This window comes from Anas platyrhynchos, chromosome 8 (assembly GCF_047663525.1).
Source record: "Anas platyrhynchos isolate ZD024472 breed Pekin duck chromosome 8, IASCAAS_PekinDuck_T2T, whole genome shotgun sequence".
Classification (NCBI taxonomy): Eukaryota; Metazoa; Chordata; class Aves; order Anseriformes; family Anatidae; genus Anas; species Anas platyrhynchos.
Window position 1 is genome coordinate 18,604,171 of NC_092594.1, and position 22,164 is coordinate 18,626,334.

Genomic DNA, 22,164 nt, shown 5'->3' on the forward strand with positions numbered 1-22,164 from the left:
CAGTAGGGATATAAATCTTTGAGCTCTGGAATCTAAGACAGGTTTACCTGCTGAAGGTCTAATACCCCCTTTACCTCTTTAAAAAAAGAAAACAACACTTGAAGGAAATGTCTCAAATACCACTTCGCAAGTATTTTCAAAAAAATTATTTCTTATTTATAGCACAAACAAAATGAAATGAAAAAACATGTAATCTAATCTGTTCTCACCTCCGATCATGAACCTTTGATCTTGAGGATTCAGAATAACTATCAAACAGTGGCGAGTAAGTCTGTTTGGAGTCACCCATCTCCTCTTTACCTTGTGACATGGCACCAGATTCACATTTCCTAAGAAATAAAAGTGGTTTTGGTAAATCTGTGTTGTCTTAAAGAAAAATATAGTTTCCATATACTTTTATCAGAAGAAGGAACAAACAGCTAGAACTTATGAAAAGACCACTTAAAACCTTAGACAAGTTAAATCATCCCATAAAATACTTAAAGCACCTTTTTCCTACTCTTTTATATAGACCTTCACAGAATTGGTTAGCATCTCACTTTCGGGGTACACTATTAAGGTTATAAAGATGGAATTTAAGTTTTCTTAAATGCTCACTTAATGTGACATCTTATAGTTTTCTTCAAGAGTAAGCTAAGCAAAAACTAACAAATCTTACTTCCCCATTCCCAAGATGTGAAACATTTGGTAAAACCTGTTTGTATCAGTTCGGGCTCTCAGTTGTTTCACGAACTCCGAGTGATGCTGCCGTTGGTGGTCAAATAACGTGGTGACTGGAGCAGCTGGAGCACTTACAGCGTCTGAGATCTGGGTTCGAGCTAACTCTATCATCTGAGTAGAGTAAAAAAGCAGAGGAATACAATGAGCTTCTCAGCATCAAGATGTTTTTGAAAAAAACAGTCATTCTTGCAGGCAATTCACTGATTTGTTGAATGAACATGTAAATGTTTTGAGATGGTTGTAATTACATACATGTCAGTCTTGGTTGGAAGAGGTGCATATTACTTTATAGATCCATATTCTTTAACTTATGGGGAGCGGGATTGTTAATATGAAACTAAGATATGTGATGCAAGACACCAATGATTATCTTATTCTCATCAAGTTAACAAAACTGTTCACTACACTGATCTTCACAGAGCAAAGTAATAATGCAAAGCAAAACAAAAAGAAAGCAAAGGCCTAATTATAACTAATTTTTTAAAACATGCTGGAAACAGCATCTTCATTTGCATTAGAAAATGCATCTTATCCCAGAAGTCAGAAATATTATTTCCCCTCAAAAGGGAACAACAAATGTAAATTCCAATGTCATGCAAACTACCAGGTCTAAAATTGGCTGCCTTACATCAACAGATAGCCATAAATCTTGCTTTTCTAATGTGATTTGCATGTGAAATAGATACAGGAGCAAACTTGATGGGAGTATAATGCTTACAAATTAAAGCTGTTATGTTCACTATAACTAATCAGTCCTGGAAGAACAAACTGCTGAATGGTTAGTAGTTAACTGGAAGATCATAAGAAACGCAAGCAGGGATTTAAGGCTGCCGACCAAATTCCAAATATTGATACCAGAAAAGCTCCTTTAAAGTCCTATCATTTGGCATGTTATGAAAGCGAAGAAGCTATACCGAACAGAGAATAACTGAGAGGCAACACAGTATTTGAACTAATACTAAAATTAAAACAACTTTTTTTTTCAGTCAAGATCTCACCTCACGGTGAGCTGCATCTGTAGTGAGAAGTGCAGTTTCTGCCTGCTTGGCTGTAACCTTGCACGTGGGCTCCTGCAGCACATCTACGGCCTCCTGCCGTGACTGGACAAGATGTTGTAGTGACTCTGCATGGACCTGTGCAGAAAACACAGAAATTTCAGCCTGTCAAAATTTTCTGTCTATAATATGTACTGTTTTATTTCTCAAAGCTTGGAAAAATAAAAATTAAAAAAAAAAAAAAACTTTGAAATTTGCCCCAGGAAGGATTATTAGTATTTAAGATATATTAAACCCCTTCACCATTTTAATATGTTCAGAGCTTCAGATTAATAATACTCATAGGCACAGATTTACTTACAGCATTTTGCCTTTTACACACTCCACATTTTTTGAAGGGCAGCATTACCTGAGCTGCCTTCTGCCTTGCCTCTTCCAGTTGTCTCTGACTTTCTAAAGCTTCTTGTTCAGCTTTGATTTTCAAAAGAGCTAAGTCCCTTTCATGGCGCTGCTGCTGTGCCTACAGACCAGGGAAAAAAAAAAAGTTTTAAGCACTGAAGGTAAATGTAAAGAATCTTTTTGCCTTAGCCACTTGCTGCAACTACTGTTGTTAGATTTTCTTTACTGGTGCCTTTTCTGTTAAAGTCAAATTTTTATCCTATTGACTGACCTTCTCCCTTTTAAGTAGACAGTTAACTATGCACAGTCCTCCTACTCTTCCACAAAAGCGTAGAAAAGATTTATGAAACCAATTAATTCAACAAACTAAAACAAGCAATCTTGTCAGCATAAGGAAATTTCATCCAAACCCATCCTTTTAATGGAATACGACAAATGATCCAGCCTAACAATCACAACACATGGCATCAGTGATGGGGCTTTGAGCAACCTGAGCTTGTGGAAGGTATCCCTGCCCCTGACAGGGGGTTGGAGCCGGATGACCTTTAAGGTTGCTTCCAACACAGACCACTCTATGACTAGGATGCAGCATCAAAACCAGTAAATAGTCAGATCTTTATTTTATTGATGTATACAACCAAAGCAGCGCTTCTAGCTAATGGTATATTAATGACATTTTGTACAGTCACCAGTTCTTTGGTGTCAACATAAATACAAAAGTAAACAGACATTAATCCTAAAAAATGGACCTTATCAAAGATGCTTAGATGCTTGAGTATGCCCACTAGGATTTTTCTGCATTGACAAAAAAAGCACAATTCAACCTAATTTGATTATTTTCTCACAAAATATATATAAAAAAAAAGGAATGTTAATACAAGGAAGTATGTTTCCACTACCTTTAGAATCTGAGCCAACGAAACGCTCTCCTGCTGGGCAAGTGATATGCCTCGTACACGTTCTACGTCTGAAAGCTGTCGGACAGATTCCTCGATGGCACTGAGGTAGTTCAATTCTGCCGACAAACGGTGCTGAAGACCAGCAGGGGAGAAGCGCATACATCCTGCAGGACAGGACTCAACAGTCAGCCTCCATAGGACTTCAGTACCCCACATCATAAAGAGCAAAAACATAACAGCTCTGGAATTAGCATGGCTTTAACAGAAGAACTCACCGCTCGCTGAGGCTGCTCCTGCTGCAGGCCTACTAGTTCCCAGACTCAAGTCAGAGAAGGCTAGGTTAGGCTTCAGCCCTGATGCTGCACTTCCAGAAAAGCCAGCAGGTGACTTGGCTCTTTCTACTGTATTGCCTATAGAATCAAACTGCAACAATTTTTGGGAACCTGGAGATGGGGAAGAAGTTGGTGTCTTCTGGGATCTTCCCTTGTCCGAGAAACTGACAGAGAAATCAAGATAGAAAGAAGTCAGTATTCTCTTAAGTCCAGTTATTTGATAAGATGACAAACCGAGCTCTTTCTTTTATACACACTGAACAGAACTATGCAGAAGGCCTCTTCTTTTTAGATCGCACAGGCCCAGTCTGCTTTTTACTTATCTGTTTCGAGAATTTGGGTGAGGAACTTTATAATTGCAGGAAATCAGGCTAATATTTGATATCAGAATATCATGAGCAGTATTTTGAAAAAGCACAGTTTTATCAGTAAGCTCATGGTAACCTATGCTGACAGATAAGCTGCTGCCCCATGTCTTGATCTCTTTCACCAACGTGCAATGAAATGCTGGAAGGCCAAAACTTGACTTACAGAGTCATTAAAAATTCTACTGTAGCATTTCTTGTTAATAGAAAATTAAATATCTCACTTTCAAACATACAGAAAATGATTCAGGCACTTCTGAAATTTACTATTCTGATTTGACTAAGCCAAGAAGGGTTAAGAGCGGATGCTTAAATCCGTTAGGAAGACATTTAGCAATACATACTTGGCACATCTTAAGAGGGCAAAGAACCTTTCAAACGCAATACTACCAGTGAAAGCCACTAATGTTAAGTCAATACCTCAGAACCATTCTGTATTCACAGAGAGTGAAAGACCATTATCTGTTGCTTTTTAGAAAAACATGCAGTGAAAACTACACTGAGTGTATTTCAAAACTGTCTTCATTGCACAATTAGCAAAAAAACAAACCACATTCATAACCTGACAAACAGAGGATGCAACAGGAAAATTAGTAAATTTTTCTTCCTGTACACTCTTTCCTGAGATGAAGTTCATCTCTTAAAGCATAAGCTCACAGTGATAGACTTATGCACACATTAGAGCGTCCATCTTACTAACAATTGATTGTTTCTGTTACTTCCCTTTCATATCTAAACACAGTTATTTTTGGTAGCATGCCATAGCACAACCCATCTTAGTTGTACTCACATACAGTCTTACAGGGTTCATATTACCTCAGCAGGGAATGTCCAGATAAATTTTCTAATGTGCTGTCTGTGTCTGGGTTCTGCTCATGGTCTTTATTAGAAATTCTACTACTCGATAAGGACTTCTTTGCTTGTTGGGATCCCCGCTCTAATTCAGATGGCATTTTGTCTTCTTCTGGAAAGTGGTGAGAACTTCCATGGTAAGATTCCAACCCTAAGAATTAACAAGGTTGTCAAAAAAAATTATATTTAGTATTTTAAGTATTAATATTCTAGCCAACAGGAGCCCCAAAACAAATAATTGAGAACTTTCTCCCACATCCTCCACTTAAAGATGCCTTTGAGTTACAAGTATGCAAATCCAACAAGCAAGAAATGTAAATTCGACAGCTTCCTACAGGAAATTAAGTTCTCTTCTGCATATTGCATCCACTGTCAAAAAAAATATATCACTCAGCTTTCACTTCAACACACTATCAGTTTAAACACAGAAAACAGACATTTGAGTTCTTCAGTACTGATAATTAAAGCCTACCTTTCTTTTGGTAAGCTAGAGAATTTTGAAAAAATAGGAAACAAAGGTAATCGAGAACACCCAATCTTATTTTTTGATTCTTTTATTGATTTTAAAGCTAGCTTTTCATTATATTACCCACTTTTTATATAGCAAAAGCGTACCAAACCTCAAGTTTCTTTACGCTTTTGTAAAACGTATGATTTACTGTAGAAAAGAGTGTATTTATTTCTACAGAGTATAATTCATGCACTGAAGAAAACTGTGATCCAAAGATGAAGCATACAGGCAAAATCCTCCATAAACGTGGCTGTAACCCCAATTTTACAGCACCCTATTAGAATTTCCTCAATACAAAGTCTGAAAACAGTTGTCACAATATATTAAAGTATAAAACTAACTAATTTCTTAGAAAGCTGGATTAGGAGCAGAAAAAAATCACTATTGTTTATAACCTTCTGGCTCTTTACTTTCAGACAAATACTTTTTAAGGTCAGAGAAGAAAAAGTCTAGAAAATTTACGAAAGAACTACTAGATGAATAAACAGATTTTGGTTTCTGGACGTAAAGACAGGCCACAATTTCCATACCAAGAAAACCTTAAAACCTTCCTCAAAAATGTTCATATCCTATAGCCAAGTGCTGCACTTACGTTCCTTTTTCCCCCTCTTTTTAGAGGAAGCAGATGAGCGAGAGGATGCTGCAGATCTTGGTCCAGATGAATGCTGAGAAGCAAGCTCTACAGATCGAGATTCATGGGGAGACTTTCTACTAGAAAGTTCTTCCTGAATGCTTGAATTACTGCTGCCAGCAACACTAAAAAGGAACACATTAACTATGATTAACTAAAGACTTTGAAGTCCTCCCCATTACACTGCGTACAAGAAGTTTGAGAGAAAGGACTACAACTGCACTAAACGGCTCATCTTGAAAAGCATAGATTCTGAAATTAATAACTATGACATTCAAGGCATTAGGAATTTTGACATGATACTCAACATGCTGAAATACACTTCCAATAATATGATCAGTAAAGAATGGGTAACAACCATCTCTTCCAATGCAGACTCTTAAAAGCTACTTGACTACTGACTTGGACAACACAAGAATGATTTTGACTATGACCGCATCTTTGGGCGCTTAAAAATAAAGATTAACAGCACATAAACACTATGTGTGGTCTTCCCAAAGGTGCACAAAAGATGCAAGTGTATCTCATTACAAAACAGAAGATTCATGAAGTCACATGAATCCAGCAGCAAGCCACTAAACATGGAAAGTCTAAGATTAACAGTCTTCTGATTTTAGTCTGAAGAAAAGGGCTTAAAAAGTTCTTACAGCCGATTTATGTATCCATATCCTGTATTACTAGGACTAACAGTAATTATAGGCTCTTTCTGAAATTACAAACTAGTGGATGTATTTTAACACTTTCAAATCTTACCTCTTTCATAGGTTTTACAAACACTAACCACTTGAGCATCCTAATAGCCACAAAAGTTGGAGAACTGATTTTCACCTGACTACAAAGGGTCAAAACAATGCTGAATGCTATATGCCAGACTATGGAAAGCATAATGAAAATCAGGCAAAGATCAGAAGCACTCGACTCTAACCTTTGTGTCTAAAAGTTGTGCTTGCTGTCTGCTAAATTAACTGCAAGATCCTAAGGAAAAACCTGACCACTTTGAGTAGTGTTACCATACAGCGTATAAGAAAAGGTGTGCAGCATATGAAACACATTTTGAGTTCTCTTAAATTCTGCATTTTGATTTTTTTTTTCCAGGAAGTCTAACATACAGTTACCTGAGGTCACGTGCAATCTTTTTGTCTGTTAAAGTGCCACTTCCCTGAGATGAGGCAAAATCATCTTCATAAGAAACAACACTTTCTGGAGGGCTCATGGCAGGCAGCAAAGGGCGCAGAAGGGAAGAGCCTCCATTTGACCTTTCATCAAACACTAGTGGGGACAAAGAGAATGGAAGAGACAGAAATAATACTGAATGCAACATCCATCAAACAGGTAATAAAGCTGCAGAAGTTAAAAAGCCTCCAATTACAATGAGTTAGAAATGCTTCCTTTCAAAAACAAGAAAGATCATGAGAACAACAGTAGAGATATCCCATGGAAGCTTTAACACAAAATAGGCAGTCTTCCTCTTTTGATAAATTACTGAGTACTCCACTTCATTAACACACTCCTGATAAAATATTTTTGAAGAGGTAACTGCTTGAGAGTGCAGTCATCTGCAGAAAATTTAAATGCAATCATATTTAAGGGCCATTAAAAAAATCAAGGAAAAAAAAATTAACTTCTCAAAACCCATTCACTCCTCAAAACGAGGAACTGAAGGTAAGGGAACGGTACTGAAAAGGAAAAAGATTGTACAAGGAAATGAAAAAGTCAATGAAGCACACTGCAGGAGACTTTTGTAAAGTATGCCTTAACACATCAACACCTGTGCTTGTTTAAGTACCAATACACTAAAATCTTATCTTAAGATATTGTTACAGGAGTTTTAATTCATTAAGAGCGAATGGGTCACACTACTTTTAGACATTTATCAAAAAACTCATATGAACAATGATGCAAAATAAAGTTCATACCATTCACCCACAGAAGTTACATGTTTTTAATAATCCACCACAAGGTGCGTGTAGCGAGACCTCCAAATATAATGCAAGCACTCATGTTTATGTCACTAAGTAAGTGCTGCATAAAGCATGCATTTCATCTTTCTGCCTTAAATTAAGTAAGAAAGACAACAGGAAGGTATGTTAATTCCAGATGATCTCAAGTGCCTACATAATTGGAGGATGCATATTCCCAACGAGAGGCTCTGTTCTCCTTTGCAGCTCTGTTTACTCACACAATAAAGAAACCTAAAGCCAAAAATGGCAGGACTATTTTCTTCATCACCACAAGGGCCTTTCGACTTCTATTTATTTATAACCTTACCAGGTTAGGAACTGGGAAGATGGTATGAGATATACCTTAGTCGAAAAAAAAATATTAAAAGAACAGTATTTGTACACAGTAGAGATAAACAGTGGGGAAAGACACAGGTAAGTGGCTCATGGCAAGGAGACTTTAGGCAGGCTTGTAGAAGTGAACTGTTTGGTACTGCATGGAGTAAAGCTAAGCATCATAAAACACCAATTTCCAAACTTAATCTGAGAAATTTAGATGCAGTATGCAATTTTGGATACAGTAAATGTAAAATTGACATTTGCAGTTCTGTAACTATGAGAGTCCTTAACACATACAATCCAACATATGAATATGAATTAATGACTGATTTGGAAATGCACAGCAATCAAACACAATCTCAAAAAAAAAAAAAAAGGGGGAAATGGATCATTTATCCTCTAAAAGTTAAGCGAGAAAACATTATGCAGACTGATGTTTGATGCATCTCAAAACCCATTCCCTAACTGTGAATTAACAAACGTATGGAATAGAACTGAAAATAGCAATTCAAAAGACCTTTAAATAATTCTTCCATTTTTCTCCTTACCCTTTCCATGAAGCTGATAGCTTTTCGCAAAGATGTTGATGACGCTGTGTGGGCTTCCCTTCGCTAGTTCTTCCCACGGCCCCTTGCTGTGCACGCCACTTGTCTGAGTGTAAAGTGGCAAATACTTCTCAGCTTCTTTCTGAAATTCCTTTATGGGTTCAAAAGCATTTCTTTCCCGAACACAGAAATCCGTCTCTTTCAATGCCTCCAGCATCTTCAGCGGCAGCTGTTTGTGCTGGCCTCCTTCCTCCTCAGAGAGGCTTCCATCGCTCAGGAGGGGCCCTTCGCTGATGGAGTCTATGCTGGACTCTTGAGGAATCACAGCTTTGTTCTGCCCGTAAGCCTGGTTTTCACGGCCCAGGGAGTCGGTCTGTCTCTTGGACAAATGTCCCAGTAGCCCCTCATGCCGGTGACCGGCAGGGGACCTCATTCCCAGGCTGACTGCGGCAGTATGAGGCCTGATGGTCTCAGGGAGCTTCTTAAACTCACTAAGGTTGCCTACCCCAGGAAGGTTGTCATCAAAGGCTGTGTGAGACATACAGGCACCCAGCATTTTTTGGATTCTGGCTGAAAAAGCGTCTTCATTTTCCTCTCTCACAGGAGGACTCACAGCCTTTGCCCACCGCCCATCGTCCTGGTTTTCTTGCATAAATTCATGGTCAGAGTTCCACATGGTGCCATAATTGATACCAGCCCCAGCCAACTTTTTGGCTTCGCTCTCAATTCGGCTAGAAAGGGAAGCAGCTGTAGCTTTCAAAGCCTCAATCCGATCTAATTTGCTCTTATATTGGCTAGCAGTAGGTTTTCCTAAGAGATTTTGCTGTGCAGCAGCTGAATTCATGTACGGCTGAGACATCAAGGTCAATGAGCCCACGGGGGTAGCATGGCTTCTCCTGCCTGCCAACACTGCATCACATTCCTTTGACAAAAGGCCCATCTGCTCCAGAGTCCAGTGCTGGGAGCAAGGGCCTCCACTTGAGCCCGTGAGACCTTGTGAGTGGACTCTTGGGCTCAACCTGTCTGGCTGTACCCAGGGAGGCTCCATCAAGTCACTTCTGAAATGAAAAAAATGCTTAAGTTGATGACTTACAAGTACTGTTATTTTAGATGAAAGTCTCATGGTCACAAATTTATTTTCTACAAACTCTTTCTGGGAATCAGAGGGGCAGGAAACAGAACAGAAAGCAGTTGCACAGAATGTTATAAAAAGCAGAGCACCTTCCAAATTTGAAATGCTGTTTATGGTGTAATGTGTGTTTTAGAGATGTAACAAGCAGAAGGTTTTCATAATCAGCAGCAACCCTTTTCCAAAAATTTCCTGACTTCCTAAAGGAGGAAACTTCTCATTTTTTCCCCTCATCCACATGGGATTTCTTAGCCCTAGTCTTCGCCCTCCAGTTGTACTCAGTCCACGTTTCACTGGAGCTGTTCACGCTGTTGCTTACATGACATGGTGAACACTTAGAAAGGACTGGAAATGCACGCATGTTTGAAGTGCTGTAAAATACCTTTTCTTTTTTTTTTTTTTTTTTTATTCCCAGGTAGCTACCATCTGCATGATAAAAGCTCTGTAGAAAGATACACCTCTTCCAAAGCTGCTGCCTTGGAGCTTCCTTTGCTATCACTTGCATGTGTTCTGAATACTAGGAATCCTGGAAAAGTCCCCTACAAAAATCTGTTTGTTATGAGCCTCACTAAATATCATATGCAGCCTTTTAAGTTGCATCTCTCCCTCTCTACGAGTACCTACACTTATTTTTCCTTATAGTGCAACACTAAAATACTTTCCAGCATATGGTTTAGCAGCCTATTCTATATACAATACTACACAGCATTTCTGGTTCTTCTTTGAACTTTTCATGAAAGAAAAGCCGCCTCATTGAATTTACAAAGTCAATGTGGATTTGAACAAGGGAAGGTTAAGGTAACAAAGCCAGTTTATGTTTATGCATAGATAGTGATTACGTAATTAAAAATAAAGACATACGCACAACTGAGCAATTAAGGACATGCAAGAAGTTCTATGATTTGCAATTCCTTACCTAAGTGTTAGGTAACCTAAACTTTCAGTAAGAATAAAACCTCTGACAAGACACCAAACAATTATCAACAGGAAAATTATAGATCGGAAACAGGGCAAGGCTAGTTCCAAGCTGAAACAGAGGTTTTTGGTACTTTAGAGTTTTTTAAAAAAGGCAAGATTCCAAGACAGTAGATGAAATGGAAACACGGAACAAATCAAAAAGAAAAAACAGCAGATGTATTCATCCAGTCATCTCCTCTCGCCTGCTGCCAACGGCAGAGGAAACAGTCTCCCAATTTGAAACACACATCTCTCTGATGTCAGCAAAAGATTAGCAGCACCCACCATTCACTTTATTTATAGACTCAATAAATACTAATAGCCAAAAATTTCATATGCTTTTCTGCATCAAATTCCTCCTTACTGTGAGAAAACGTAATTGCCAAGAATACAATTACTCTCCATAGAACATGAATGTAAAAGGCCAGTATATTTTCATCTCTCTCAAAGTTGAAAGCTAGAATATTTTCTTCTCTCTGAAAAGGCCCGTAATGGCTCACCTCAGTAGTGGCTGCTGCGGTTCCGACAGTGACATGTCACTACTTGAAGATGCACTAGGAGGACGTTCTTGAGCCTTGTTTTCTTTGTCAGATTCCCCAGATGGCTGATAACCAGGTTTGGGCTACAAATGAACATAACGAGAAAAATGCATTTTCAGAAATCTGTAGAGTTTTGAAGCTCATCTCATTAAAATTGAAAAGGTTTGAATTTCTAAGTATAGTATCTTTCCTACCATGGAAAGATTTAAAAACACAGGACATTTGTTTGTGTCTCAGCAGAATGGGAAAGGAGCTTTGCTCATATACTGAATTAGCTCAACTGAACACATCAAATTGATATTAATCTTTTACTGTATGTTAATCTTCATTTCCATTCACCTTTCAAGAAAGGCCTTGCTGTGCTGAGAAGCAGCAAGGATGTTCTGTGTATTTAAGCAAAAGCTACACAACTTTCTTTGTGTCCTTTCTCTCAACTGATAAGCAGACCAGGACAAGCCATGCCCTTCCTAGATACATGACCTCCTATTCTTGCAAACAACTGCAACACACAAAGTTAGTGAATCAGCTATACCTGTGATTCCTGCACTGTAGGCAGCTGAGATGGCTCTTCTAAAAACGTATGTTCCAGCAGTATCTTAGAGTAAGTTTCCTGTAACCGTTTGGCTGCTGAAGGTTCAGAAGGAGGCACATTCTTGACTTTAGTAAAAGCTTCCTTCTGCTTTCTGTAGAGTTCTTGGAGCCTTTTGTTCTTCTGTTCTGTTGCCTCCTTTTGTGCTTTCTTCTCTTCATTCTGCTTCTTCTTTCGCTCCTCTTGCTGCCTGATGATGTACTGACGAACCTCGTCTGTATCATAGTGACGTTTCTTAGAGATCACTTGAGGTTCCTCACTAGCAGCTACCTTCTCTGGTTTCCTTTTGGTTGGACTGTGGCTCCTAACATTTTGAGCAGGCAAAACAGACTTCTGATTCTGCTTTTCCACATTTTTTTCTTGTTTTGTAGTCATGGAATCCAACTGCAAGTCATCAAGAATTCCACGGATCTCCAATGGCAGGAAGTCTTTATTTACAGAGGTATGATCATCTTGGTTATCATCTGGAAGAGCAGATTCCAGTTTTTTCAAATTATTCTCAGACCGTACTTTACTCCTTGATCGTTCGGAACTTCTTGAAGAGGTTTTCCGTGTAACATCCAGTCTAGAATCTGAACCTGTCCTTCCAATACGGCCTGTTGAAGAAAAAGACTTGTGGAATATTTCAGGTAAAAATCAAACTTGGGAACTACATGCTATCACTGAAACAGCTGCAAAAGTGAGGATGAGGAAGGAGCGAGCTACACTGTAGTGATAAGAACTCGTGGAAAGTAGTGCAGTCATAAAATGGAAATGGTGATAGGCACACTTAAAATTATACAGCTCATTTTGTTAAAACCTTATCCCTAATTTCTTGCACGCGAAGACTTCCCCATTTTTAACACTACATGTAACTTTGCACAAACAGCCTTACACTGGTATTTTCACCAGTTAAACGAAATTGGTATAATACACCCCCCTCTTTTGCTAATGACACTGAAGCACACACCACCAAACAATTCCATTAATTTTCTGCAGTATTTCAGGAAAGATTCCCTTGCTTTATAACAAAACACTGCTTAGTCACCTCAACTGCAATTCTCCAGCATGGTATCACCTATGCAGATCTCACTGTAAATGTGTTTTTGCTTCAAATGTTTAGTGTCATAGTCTGAATTCAGCAGCCTCTGCTTAAACTGAGCTCACACCCTTTATCCTCTTACCAGCCTCAACACTTCAGAGGAATATGAATAGCAGCAGCTACCACCTGCTGCTTATTTGCCCTGTCTGAGATTCTGGACAAATTCTGAAAAGGCCTAATGGAACAATGAATGAAAGACTTATGACGCCCATGGATGGCATTACACAGTATCTGGAAGAACCATCATTCCTTTCTAAGAAGGAGATGTCCAACCATAGCTTGCATATTCTAAGCAGCACATCTGGAAAATTCATCTGTCTGTGGACCACTTCTAGCCATTCCTTTCCTCAATAGCCTCAAGAGGCAAAGAGAGTGTAAGTGGTCTGTTTTTTCTGGTTGCAACCTACATCCTATCTTTCTCAGAGCTCCTGAGCACCTTCACATCACAGCATGTGCTGCAGGTCAACTGCATGGGCAGGGCTGACTTCCTATGGCACCGAGAAAAGTACTGAATCCACCCAGGGAGAGGTTATGTGTGGATGTGAATAAAATTCTCCCCTTGAATGCCCCCAAGTTAAAAATAGTTATTTTAAAGGAAACCAATTACACTCCGTATCAGCCATTTATGTAATTCTGCAGACATGTGAAGTTATACAATAAATTAAGACCAATGAAAAAAGCACAGCGATAAAGTACAGTACAACTCACCAGACTTAGCAGCTCTCTCTCGTCCTGTTCTGTCACTAGATACAGCTCTTCTGTCCTGTTCTATTCTGGGAGCTGGACCCAGTATCTTTTTTACTAGCTTTTGTCCCTCCCGCCAGGAGGATGCACTTATTACATAGTTTCCACCTGCATAATAAATAATAAATAAAATTAAAGCACAAGATGGATTTTTCCAATGTATCACAAAGCAGTAAGTATTTCTTGCAACTGTCAATCATTACTGTACCACTTAATTCTGTGTACCTGGTACAGCTACAGTTATGTGGTCATGATAACAATGTACCATGAAGACACCCAACAGCTGAATCACACAACTATCAGTGCTTCCTGCCTAAACATAACACAGCATGAAAACCCAAAATATACCGCAGAACATTACAGCCTTATGAAACCCAATTAAAAAAGAAAAAGGGTTATGTAGGCCTAAAACGTATAAGCAAATGTTACCTGGGAGAGACATTTATAGAGGACTGAGAAGCTGCTGTTCATCTCCACTTAAGACAAGAAAATATATAAAAAAGAGATGCAGGATCTAAAATGTTCTAATAAGAACAAATACAAAAGTGGTGCGTGAAGAACAAAGCTAATATCTTTTTAATATGAAGATGAAGCATTTCCTAGAAAGAACTTGCAACAGATTTCTACAGATAATTGCTGAGATAGGTGTCTTGTGAGGAGGTTAAAAAAATACTGAGCAGCAGTTGTCTTACACAGTGCTAATTCACTATCTTCTAACTGACACTTCCATACCTCGACTGAAAAAAAATGAGGTATTACCCTAGTAGTTAATTCACTTAATTAATCTGGTAGTTAATTCACAACAGACTGCTTTGCAGATGGCATAAACCCAATCACAATGGTATTAGTATTATTTATCATACCACATGTAATTCAATTATGAAAATTGGTACTGGAGTATCTATACTTAGTATTAATGCTAAGTTCATTCATCTCATCTTTCCTACCACTAACTTCAAATATTATTAATCATGTTTTGAAATGTCTTAAAGCACTTTGGAGAAAAGCATCAAATAAAAGAGTAAAGTATTAATAAACTACTTCAGACCACTCCGAAATATTTAATTGCTAGAAAGATACCTAACTTGAATATTTTATTTGCTGTTGATCTCTTATCATTCAATTTCAGTTTTTGTCCCTACCAGGATTGCCTAAGCTCATTTGCTACAGCTTGAACACAACAGACAAGCAAGAAAGGATTGTTCTCCAGGACCCTACAGTACCAAAGCAACTTAAAGTGAAATCCAGAAGACCAGACCACTAGTGCTCTGGCAAGCATGGTCCTCGATCTTTTTCCTCTCCATTCATCCCCCTACTTTTTTTTTTTTTTAAACCAGAAAATCCATTCAGTAAGGAGTCTGTAACCCACTATTCATTTACTAACAGTCCTCTTCGCTTGCATCGTAAATTATCTGAGTATTTTATAAATCTGTTATTAGAAATATGTCACTACAAGACTCTTTCAAAGAGATTCATCAGCCAAAGGGCTTCTCTTGCCTGACTTGTAATTCTCAATTACTTCTATGCGCATTTAAAAAGGCAGTGTGGAGTCTCATCTTCCACTTCAAGTCAGCTGTTCGACCTAAAACAAGCTAACAGAGCAGAACATGAGCTGTAGCTATTTATAGCCTTGGCTATGTTAAGCAGTTTCTTACTGCGGCTGGAGAAGGATGGATCACCACTGATATGCCACTTAAATCTGGTTCACATTTAATCCACTACAGAGGATAACCAATACCACTAAAACTTGTGGCAATCTCTCCTGCCTCCTTTGGGACTGTCACAAATACTTCCATTGGTTTAGTACGTTTCCTTATGCATGAATTGATCAGCATAACGACTGCTAATTTTCTGTTTCCTATCACAACAAAATACCTGCATTCACCACAACGACTGCATGCAAAAATGCATACTCACTCTCAAAACCCTTCTGTAACAGTTTATAGAGAACAAGAACACACGCATCCTCAGTGCATCATACAATCTACATAACATTTTTGCATATCTGCAAAGGCATTGAAAGCAAGAGGCCTTATTTTTCTTTATTTCTGGAGACAAAACTCATCTCTGAAGCACACACAGCAGTCTAGAGCTAGTCACCTTGTTTAGACTCTGGACTTGCCGACCGTGTCAGTTTTTGAACCTTCCGCACTGGTCTGGTTGCTTTTCTCTCTTTGTTTTTCTCACAAGGTTTTTCTTTCATTGTTGAATCCTCTAAAAATAAACAAGAGCTATTGAGTGATATTACATGGGAAAGAACATATAATGGCAAGCTTGCCTCAACATTTATCTTGAAGAAGCGAAGCTCAGAGAAACACTGATTTTCCCAGATCATATACTGAGATGAACTACTCCCAGCCCAGTATTTTGGTATTCTTATAGCACGAAAATATTGAATCAAGTATTGTTTACTTATGCAGTGGAACACAATGAAGCCACAGCAAAGCTGTAATAAATCTTTACAAAGTTCATTTTCTATCTCAAATGCTGTTTTGACAGTTAGGAACGATTCTTTGTTCTCTTCTACTGTAACCATTCCATTTTAGAGCGTTCATGTTCCGTAAGAACACCCAGTTCCTTCACTGCTGAGGTACCCAGGCTGCTGCCTCCACATTAACACATGGCAGCACATCTGCTCACTGCCTCCGAGCTGCAGCATGAGACAGGACACCCGTGTGCTCTTCCTGCAACATTGGCTGCAGAATTCACCCAGTGACGCAGAACTATTCTGTATCACTGAAGCCCTCATTTACAACATCATTAGGTTTTAGGCTTTAGAGATGCCAAGAACACTTATCAAAATAAAGTCATTTTACCATGTTTTTACAGTTTTACATACAAAAAGGAAAATCGGACGTGGCTCAGTCACTACCCCACTGCCTGGGTTTCCCAGCTGCCGCAGGCAGAAAGCAGAAATGAGCAGAGCTCAGGAAGCTTTAAGACGACAAGCTGTATATTCAGTCTCAGCAGTCCACAGCAGGCAAGATACTTCTCCTAATCCCAGTAAAACCAGACTGTATCTAAGAAACGCTATGGCCACTATTAGCATTTTTTGCTCCTCTATCCAACATGGATCAAGATGAAGTTTTCACAGAATCACAGAATTTCTAGGTTGGAAGAGACCTCAAGATCATTGAGTCCAACCTCTGACCTAACGCTAACAGTCCCCACTAAACCATATCCCTAAGCTCTACATCTAAATGTCTTTTGAAGACTTCCAGGGATGGTGACTCCACCACCTCCCTGGGCAGCCTGTTCCAGTGCCTAACAACCCTTTCAGTAAAGAAGTTCTTAAAGTAAATAAGTTCTTTCAGTAAAGAAGTTCTGTTTTATCAGTTTGATGCCAATACCAGCTTTTATGGCCTCTAATTTCAGCTGAATCTACTCTGATGGAGACACACAGGAAGGATCGGAGACAGAACAACAGGTGATGCTAAAGGGAATTTGAGGATTCTTTCTCCCCCTCTATATCCTTTCCCTACCAATTTTCCATTTATGTTCGACCCTGATAATGAGCACGGGGACAAGAGAATCAATGCATCAAGAACCAGAGGCCTCAGTGACTGCACTTGCAGAAATCTATTCTGTCTCCTCACCTCTCTCAGTGCCAGACAGTTCCTTCCTGATACCAGGAAACGACACGCTGCTTCCCACTCACTCTGTTCATATTACAGCAATTTTGTTCAGTGACGCCAATTCTGAACATCTTTAAAATGGGATTATTGGAATCCTGGGATCAATATAATATCCTTCAGCCTAACTGGTAAAGATACTCTGCGTGGTCTGTGAAATCTTAGAGCTTATTTAAGCACTAGAGATTATGGAATAGTTTCAATCTAAGTGACTATACACACCCAAAAGTCCACATGCTCTAACTTTATTACAGAATTAACGCATGGACAGATAATCCTAGAGGCTAAAAATACATTTATAGTACATATTATGTACAGCTCCAGCATTTGATTACTTGGAATCAGCTATTCAATATAATCTCCTCAGGTCAGAAAGGAGACACATTCCACTACAGCTGTTCTACACATGGCATCACAACAGGCATCTGGCTGAACATACACACAGCTTGCTCCTTTTGCAGACAGAAGTCTTTTGAAAACATGATCCAAATGCCTATCTTTTTAATTGGATCTCTTAACTGGACATATGAAACTTCAAAAATTCCCATTTCTATAAAGAGTTCATGAACCATTCATATTACGTTTGCCAAAACTAAGAAAAAAGCCAGCGTAGATTAAAAGTCTTTAGAAATTTGGCATTAAACACAAGAGCTAATGCTGGACAGAGTATTTACAGAATTATTTTATTGAGAAGAAGTAGCTGCCCTTCTGAACTTTTTTCTGAATGATTCCAGAAAAAAAAATTCTTGGTACCTCAGTATCAGAATCTTTGTTTCAGCAAGACCAAGAAAAAAATTCTCAAGCTGTACAAGCAAAACAAAACTGAAGTCTAATCATTTCCATATGAGCCACTACACTATCAGCATTCAAAAAGATACCTACAGTTTTACAATAGCATTGCATTTTCCTCTAATTTTAAATATGTTTTGATCAATGTGAGAAGTTATTTTTTAATATGTAATAAGCAAGCTCTTAAGCTTCAAAACTAGAGGTTCTCAGGGGATGTTATTTGCTGTTCCTTTCTTTTTTATTCATCTCATCTCTTCCCCTTCCCCCCAGCTTAGTCAGTCAAAAGCAATTCAACCTTACAGCTCTTCACTCTAACCAGTCCAGCAAATCAAAAAGCCACTTGGGTATCCTACTACAGATTATCTAGAGAAAAGAGCTGTCAATGGTACTACAGTTTTCCAGAGTGAAAAACGAATAAAGATTGGGTCTTAAAGCAGTAAATCTGAAAACATAAAGCACATGTTACATCTCTGGTCTCTTAGCAGCTTAACTTTAAAGCAAATTACAGCAATTTTTATAATCTTTGCTCAGTTTTAAGCATCAAAATCTTGTGCTACTAAATAAGCTCATTACCTAAAAAAAAATAAAAAAATCCTTCTTCCTGTGTTTCCAGTCTCCAAGAACAGTATTTAATGCTTTGCAAAAGGTCATCAAGTAAAGAAGAATGAGTAACAATTTTCTAAGCTTTTAGTATTCAACGCTCCTTCCCACACTTTCACTTGGAATAAACTCCAGTGGTAATGGTTTGTTAATTTACCACTGCAAAGCTAGGCACTCCCTCCTCCCATATTTCAATCAAACCTTACCAAAGGTGACTAAATTGTAGAGGGAATAAAATCTGCGTTATTTAAAAGGTTTCTTACGTCTCTATCTGCTCTACCTGTATCTGCTCACCCTTCTTAGGGGAGCTGTAGTTAAACAACGCCACAGTAGTTATCCTAATAGCCTCTGCAGAACAGAAATATGACTTTCTTCTTGGGTCCATTCAGAAGACCCAAACACTTTGAAAGAAAGCTGGACACAGCTGAATGTTCTGTTTTCTGGAATCCAGGGACAGCCTCTAAAAAAAAGTCTTTGTGTACAAAACTCTGGGACACAAATTTCTCCAAGAACATCAAGAATTGGATTATTCTCATATAAAAGCACTTAAATTCTACAAGGCCAGAGATATGAAATCAACCTGATGTGATATAATCTCATCCCCAGATATAGCTGAAGACATACCCCTTTAATGCAGGCTACCAACTGTATTTTAAACAAGCAGATCCCGGACACTTTCCACAGCAGATGCCCTCCCTCTCCCCTTTACCTGCCTCTGTATTCCAACTAAACCACTGCTGTACTAACAATTCCCCCAGTAGCTTCAGGACTGACCATTTAACACCTGTCCTGGTTTCAGTTAGCACAGAATTAATTTTCTTCCTAGTAGCTGGTGGAATGCTGTGTTTTGGCTTAGGATGAGAAGAGTGCTGATAACACCCCGATGCTTTAATTGTTGCAGAGCAGTGCTTATACTAAGCCAAGGACATCTCAGCCTTTTGCTCTGTCCTGCCAACGGGCAGGCTGGGGGTGCAGTAAGAGCTGGGAGGGGACAGACCCAGGACAGGTGACCCAAACTAGCCAAAGGGGTATTCCATACCATCTGACGTCATGCTAAACAATATATAGGGGTGGCTAGCCGGGGGGAGGGGGCCGGACTGCTCGGGGTTAGGCTGGGCATCGGTCAGCGAGTGGTGAGCAATTGCATTGTGCATCACTTGTTTGTACATACTATTATTACTTTCCTATTATCACCATTGTATTATTATTGTTATTATTTTATTATTATTTTGTTATTATTATTTTCCTGTCTTATTAAACTGTCTTTATCTCAACTCACGGGCTTCACTTTCCATTTCTCTCCCCCGTCCCAGAGAGGGAGGGGGGAGGGTGAGCGAACGGCTGCGTGGTGTTTAGCTGCCGGCCGGGTTAAACCACGACACACCACACTGAAGGAAGCAGGATTCAGGCTTCAACATAGTGTATACAGTCCACATATCACTTTAATGGTGTTAAAAATGGCAAAAAATGTCAGAGTTGTTCCCATGAGACAATCCAAAGGTCTCATCAAAACCAAAAGTGTTCTGGTTTTGTCCTTTTCAACAGGAAATTGAATTCATTCATGCAAGGATGTATAAAGTTACAAAATTAAACAAAAATTGTTTTATTAAAGACTTTTTTTTTAATTCCTGTTTCAAAAGATGTCTCTCTCTTGATTCATTTCAATATTGATTTTCTATTAAATTAAAATTAGAAAAAGATGGAGAAGGATTTCTCTTGTTATCGTTCAACAAGCTACCCCTCCTATGAAGAGAAGTACAACGTATTTAACACTCATTATTTCTTTTTCTTGTGTTGTTCTTGTTTCCATGACTTTGTAGACTTGTGCCAAATAAATTTCTCTGCCTCTTAGAGAAGGCTGTGCTGCTTAATAAATGCAGTTTGCATATCACCTGTTAACTGGAGTGCTATATCTCTATACAGCTCCCGACTAATATGAAATTCTTCCTCATGCCAGATCTTCCCATCTGGAGTGCGAATCTTTGTTTCAGCAGGATTGAAACCTGAAAGTAAACAATTTAGGAGTTTAAAATAGCTGTTTAAGATGTAAATAAATATTTTGGGGGATGAAGGGAGTAATTACTTACTCGGGAAATTCCCAAGTAAGAAAAGAACTACTTGAATTTCTAATAATAAATTAAAATAAAGCAACATACCTGTCTGCTGCCTGCTCATAGTTCAAAAACAGCAGACTGGATGAAGAAAAGACTTACCAAAAATGCTAAAGGCTTCCTCAGTCTATAAAATGTTACTAACAACTTGGAATGTAAAAAATGTATCAAAATAAATCCAAATAGTAATACAGCAAGGTTACTTTTTAAAGTAATTTGTAAGAAGACAGGAAGAATTTTGAAGGATTTCGTATTTTAGTAGAGTGGCAAGAACTTCTTTGCTTTCCTGACCATATTTGTGAGCATACCATTCTGTCCACTCCTGTACGGCCCAAACACAGCAGTGATTAATTTCCATGCTCTAACATGGTGCTGTGCTAATTGATCTTTGCTCCTTCACCATGAATAACTAATAGGGGGATTCTGTGCCTCCATACCTTTGTATGCTGGAGCAGCAGGTGCGGCTGCCACTTTCCTGACTTTGGGAGTAACAGCATTCTCCACATTTGTGATCACTACAGGTTGCTCAGCGTATCCTGAGTGTTGCCCTCTGCCACCCAGCTCTTCAGAATGCTCCCACTGCTTTCGAATCCGCTCCTTCAGCTTCTCCAACTTAGCATCATGCTGCCGCCGTTTCAAGATTTCCAGCCTATGAGCACTAGAAGTACTCATAGTAGAAGGGGAAGACACTTTCAGTTCACTGTCCTGGGACGTGTTACTCAGAGGAGTTTTAGTGCTACACTCATCTCCTCTGGAGCCAGCAGTTTTTTCCTCTTCCAATCTTGGAGGTGTGGCAGCTTTAAGAAATGCCTCATTTTGCAAAGCATCAATTGCTGGTCGGTCATTCAAATACCTAACAACAGTCTCATCTGCAGCAGAAGATGATGGGCTTTCAAAATCTCTGCCGTGTAGATCTCGCTCATCTCTGTCATGCATCATACGGCCCATTACTTCAGTCTTCCCTTCTGCTTCACAGAAGTCCAAACTAGACAGAAGTTGCTTGGCCTCCAATTGGCTGGAACCATGATACGGCAGAGAACTGTATGGATCCCTGCTATAATAAAAGCAAGAAAAACTTCACCATCAGAAGCACAACTGTAGGACCTTCCAAGCCAGCTATCAGCATGCTCATTAACTGAAGGAATGACTTGTCTCCACTTTAAAGGCAAGTTGTTTTAAAGGTTGAGCATGATATATTTAATAATGCAAGTCTGACAAAACCAAAAGAAGTTGCTATTCAAAATTTAAAGTACTTTCTGCACTCTCTGAATAGGACTATATAGATAAAATTGAAAACCTAAATTAGGGCACAAAGGAAAAAAAAAAATCAGGAAGCAGTGACATCACCCTTTAATTAAAAGAAAGCTTTAAATAAAAGCCAAGTGCACAACTTAAGTGACAAGCCTCATTAACATATGTTCTCTAAAACAAAGCAGTGCACCCATGCACAGTTCCTTGAAAGCAC

The 22,164-nt window shown here is 38.8% G+C and overlaps 1 protein-coding gene across 10 annotated transcripts in view; it reads right to left on the bottom strand.

The window, feature by feature from the left end:
* The window catches only part of CEP350 (centrosomal protein 350), a 72,708-nt gene that overhangs the window by 34,135 nt on the left and 16,409 nt on the right, over window positions 1–22,164 (bottom strand). For 6 of the 10 annotated variants that reach the window (XM_038183220.2, XM_072041800.1, XM_038183221.2 and 3 more), the window contains exons 6-21: window positions 21,137–21,753; window positions 20,481–20,591; window positions 15,668–15,781; window positions 13,532–13,675; window positions 11,686–12,338; window positions 11,115–11,236; window positions 8,532–9,586; window positions 6,820–6,973; window positions 5,666–5,829; window positions 4,527–4,713; window positions 3,289–3,509; window positions 3,014–3,177; window positions 2,077–2,235; window positions 1,719–1,853; window positions 695–831; window positions 210–329 (exon numbers count right to left, since the gene is read on the bottom strand). In XM_038183220.2, coding sequence (XP_038039148.2) covers window positions 210–329; window positions 695–831; window positions 1,719–1,853; window positions 2,077–2,235; window positions 3,014–3,177; window positions 3,289–3,509; window positions 4,527–4,713; window positions 5,666–5,829; window positions 6,820–6,973; window positions 8,532–9,586; window positions 11,115–11,236; window positions 11,686–12,338; window positions 13,532–13,675; window positions 15,668–15,781; window positions 20,481–20,591; window positions 21,137–21,753 — 4,257 coding nt within the window. The remainder of the gene's footprint in view (window positions 1–209; window positions 330–694; window positions 832–1,718; window positions 1,854–2,076; window positions 2,236–3,013; window positions 3,178–3,288; window positions 3,510–4,526; window positions 4,714–5,665; window positions 5,830–6,819; window positions 6,974–8,531; window positions 9,587–11,114; window positions 11,237–11,685; window positions 12,339–13,531; window positions 13,676–15,667; window positions 15,782–20,480; window positions 20,592–21,136; window positions 21,754–22,164) is intronic. The other 4 variants (XM_027463401.3, XM_038183219.2, XM_038183224.2 and 1 more) reach the window with 3 other exon arrangements.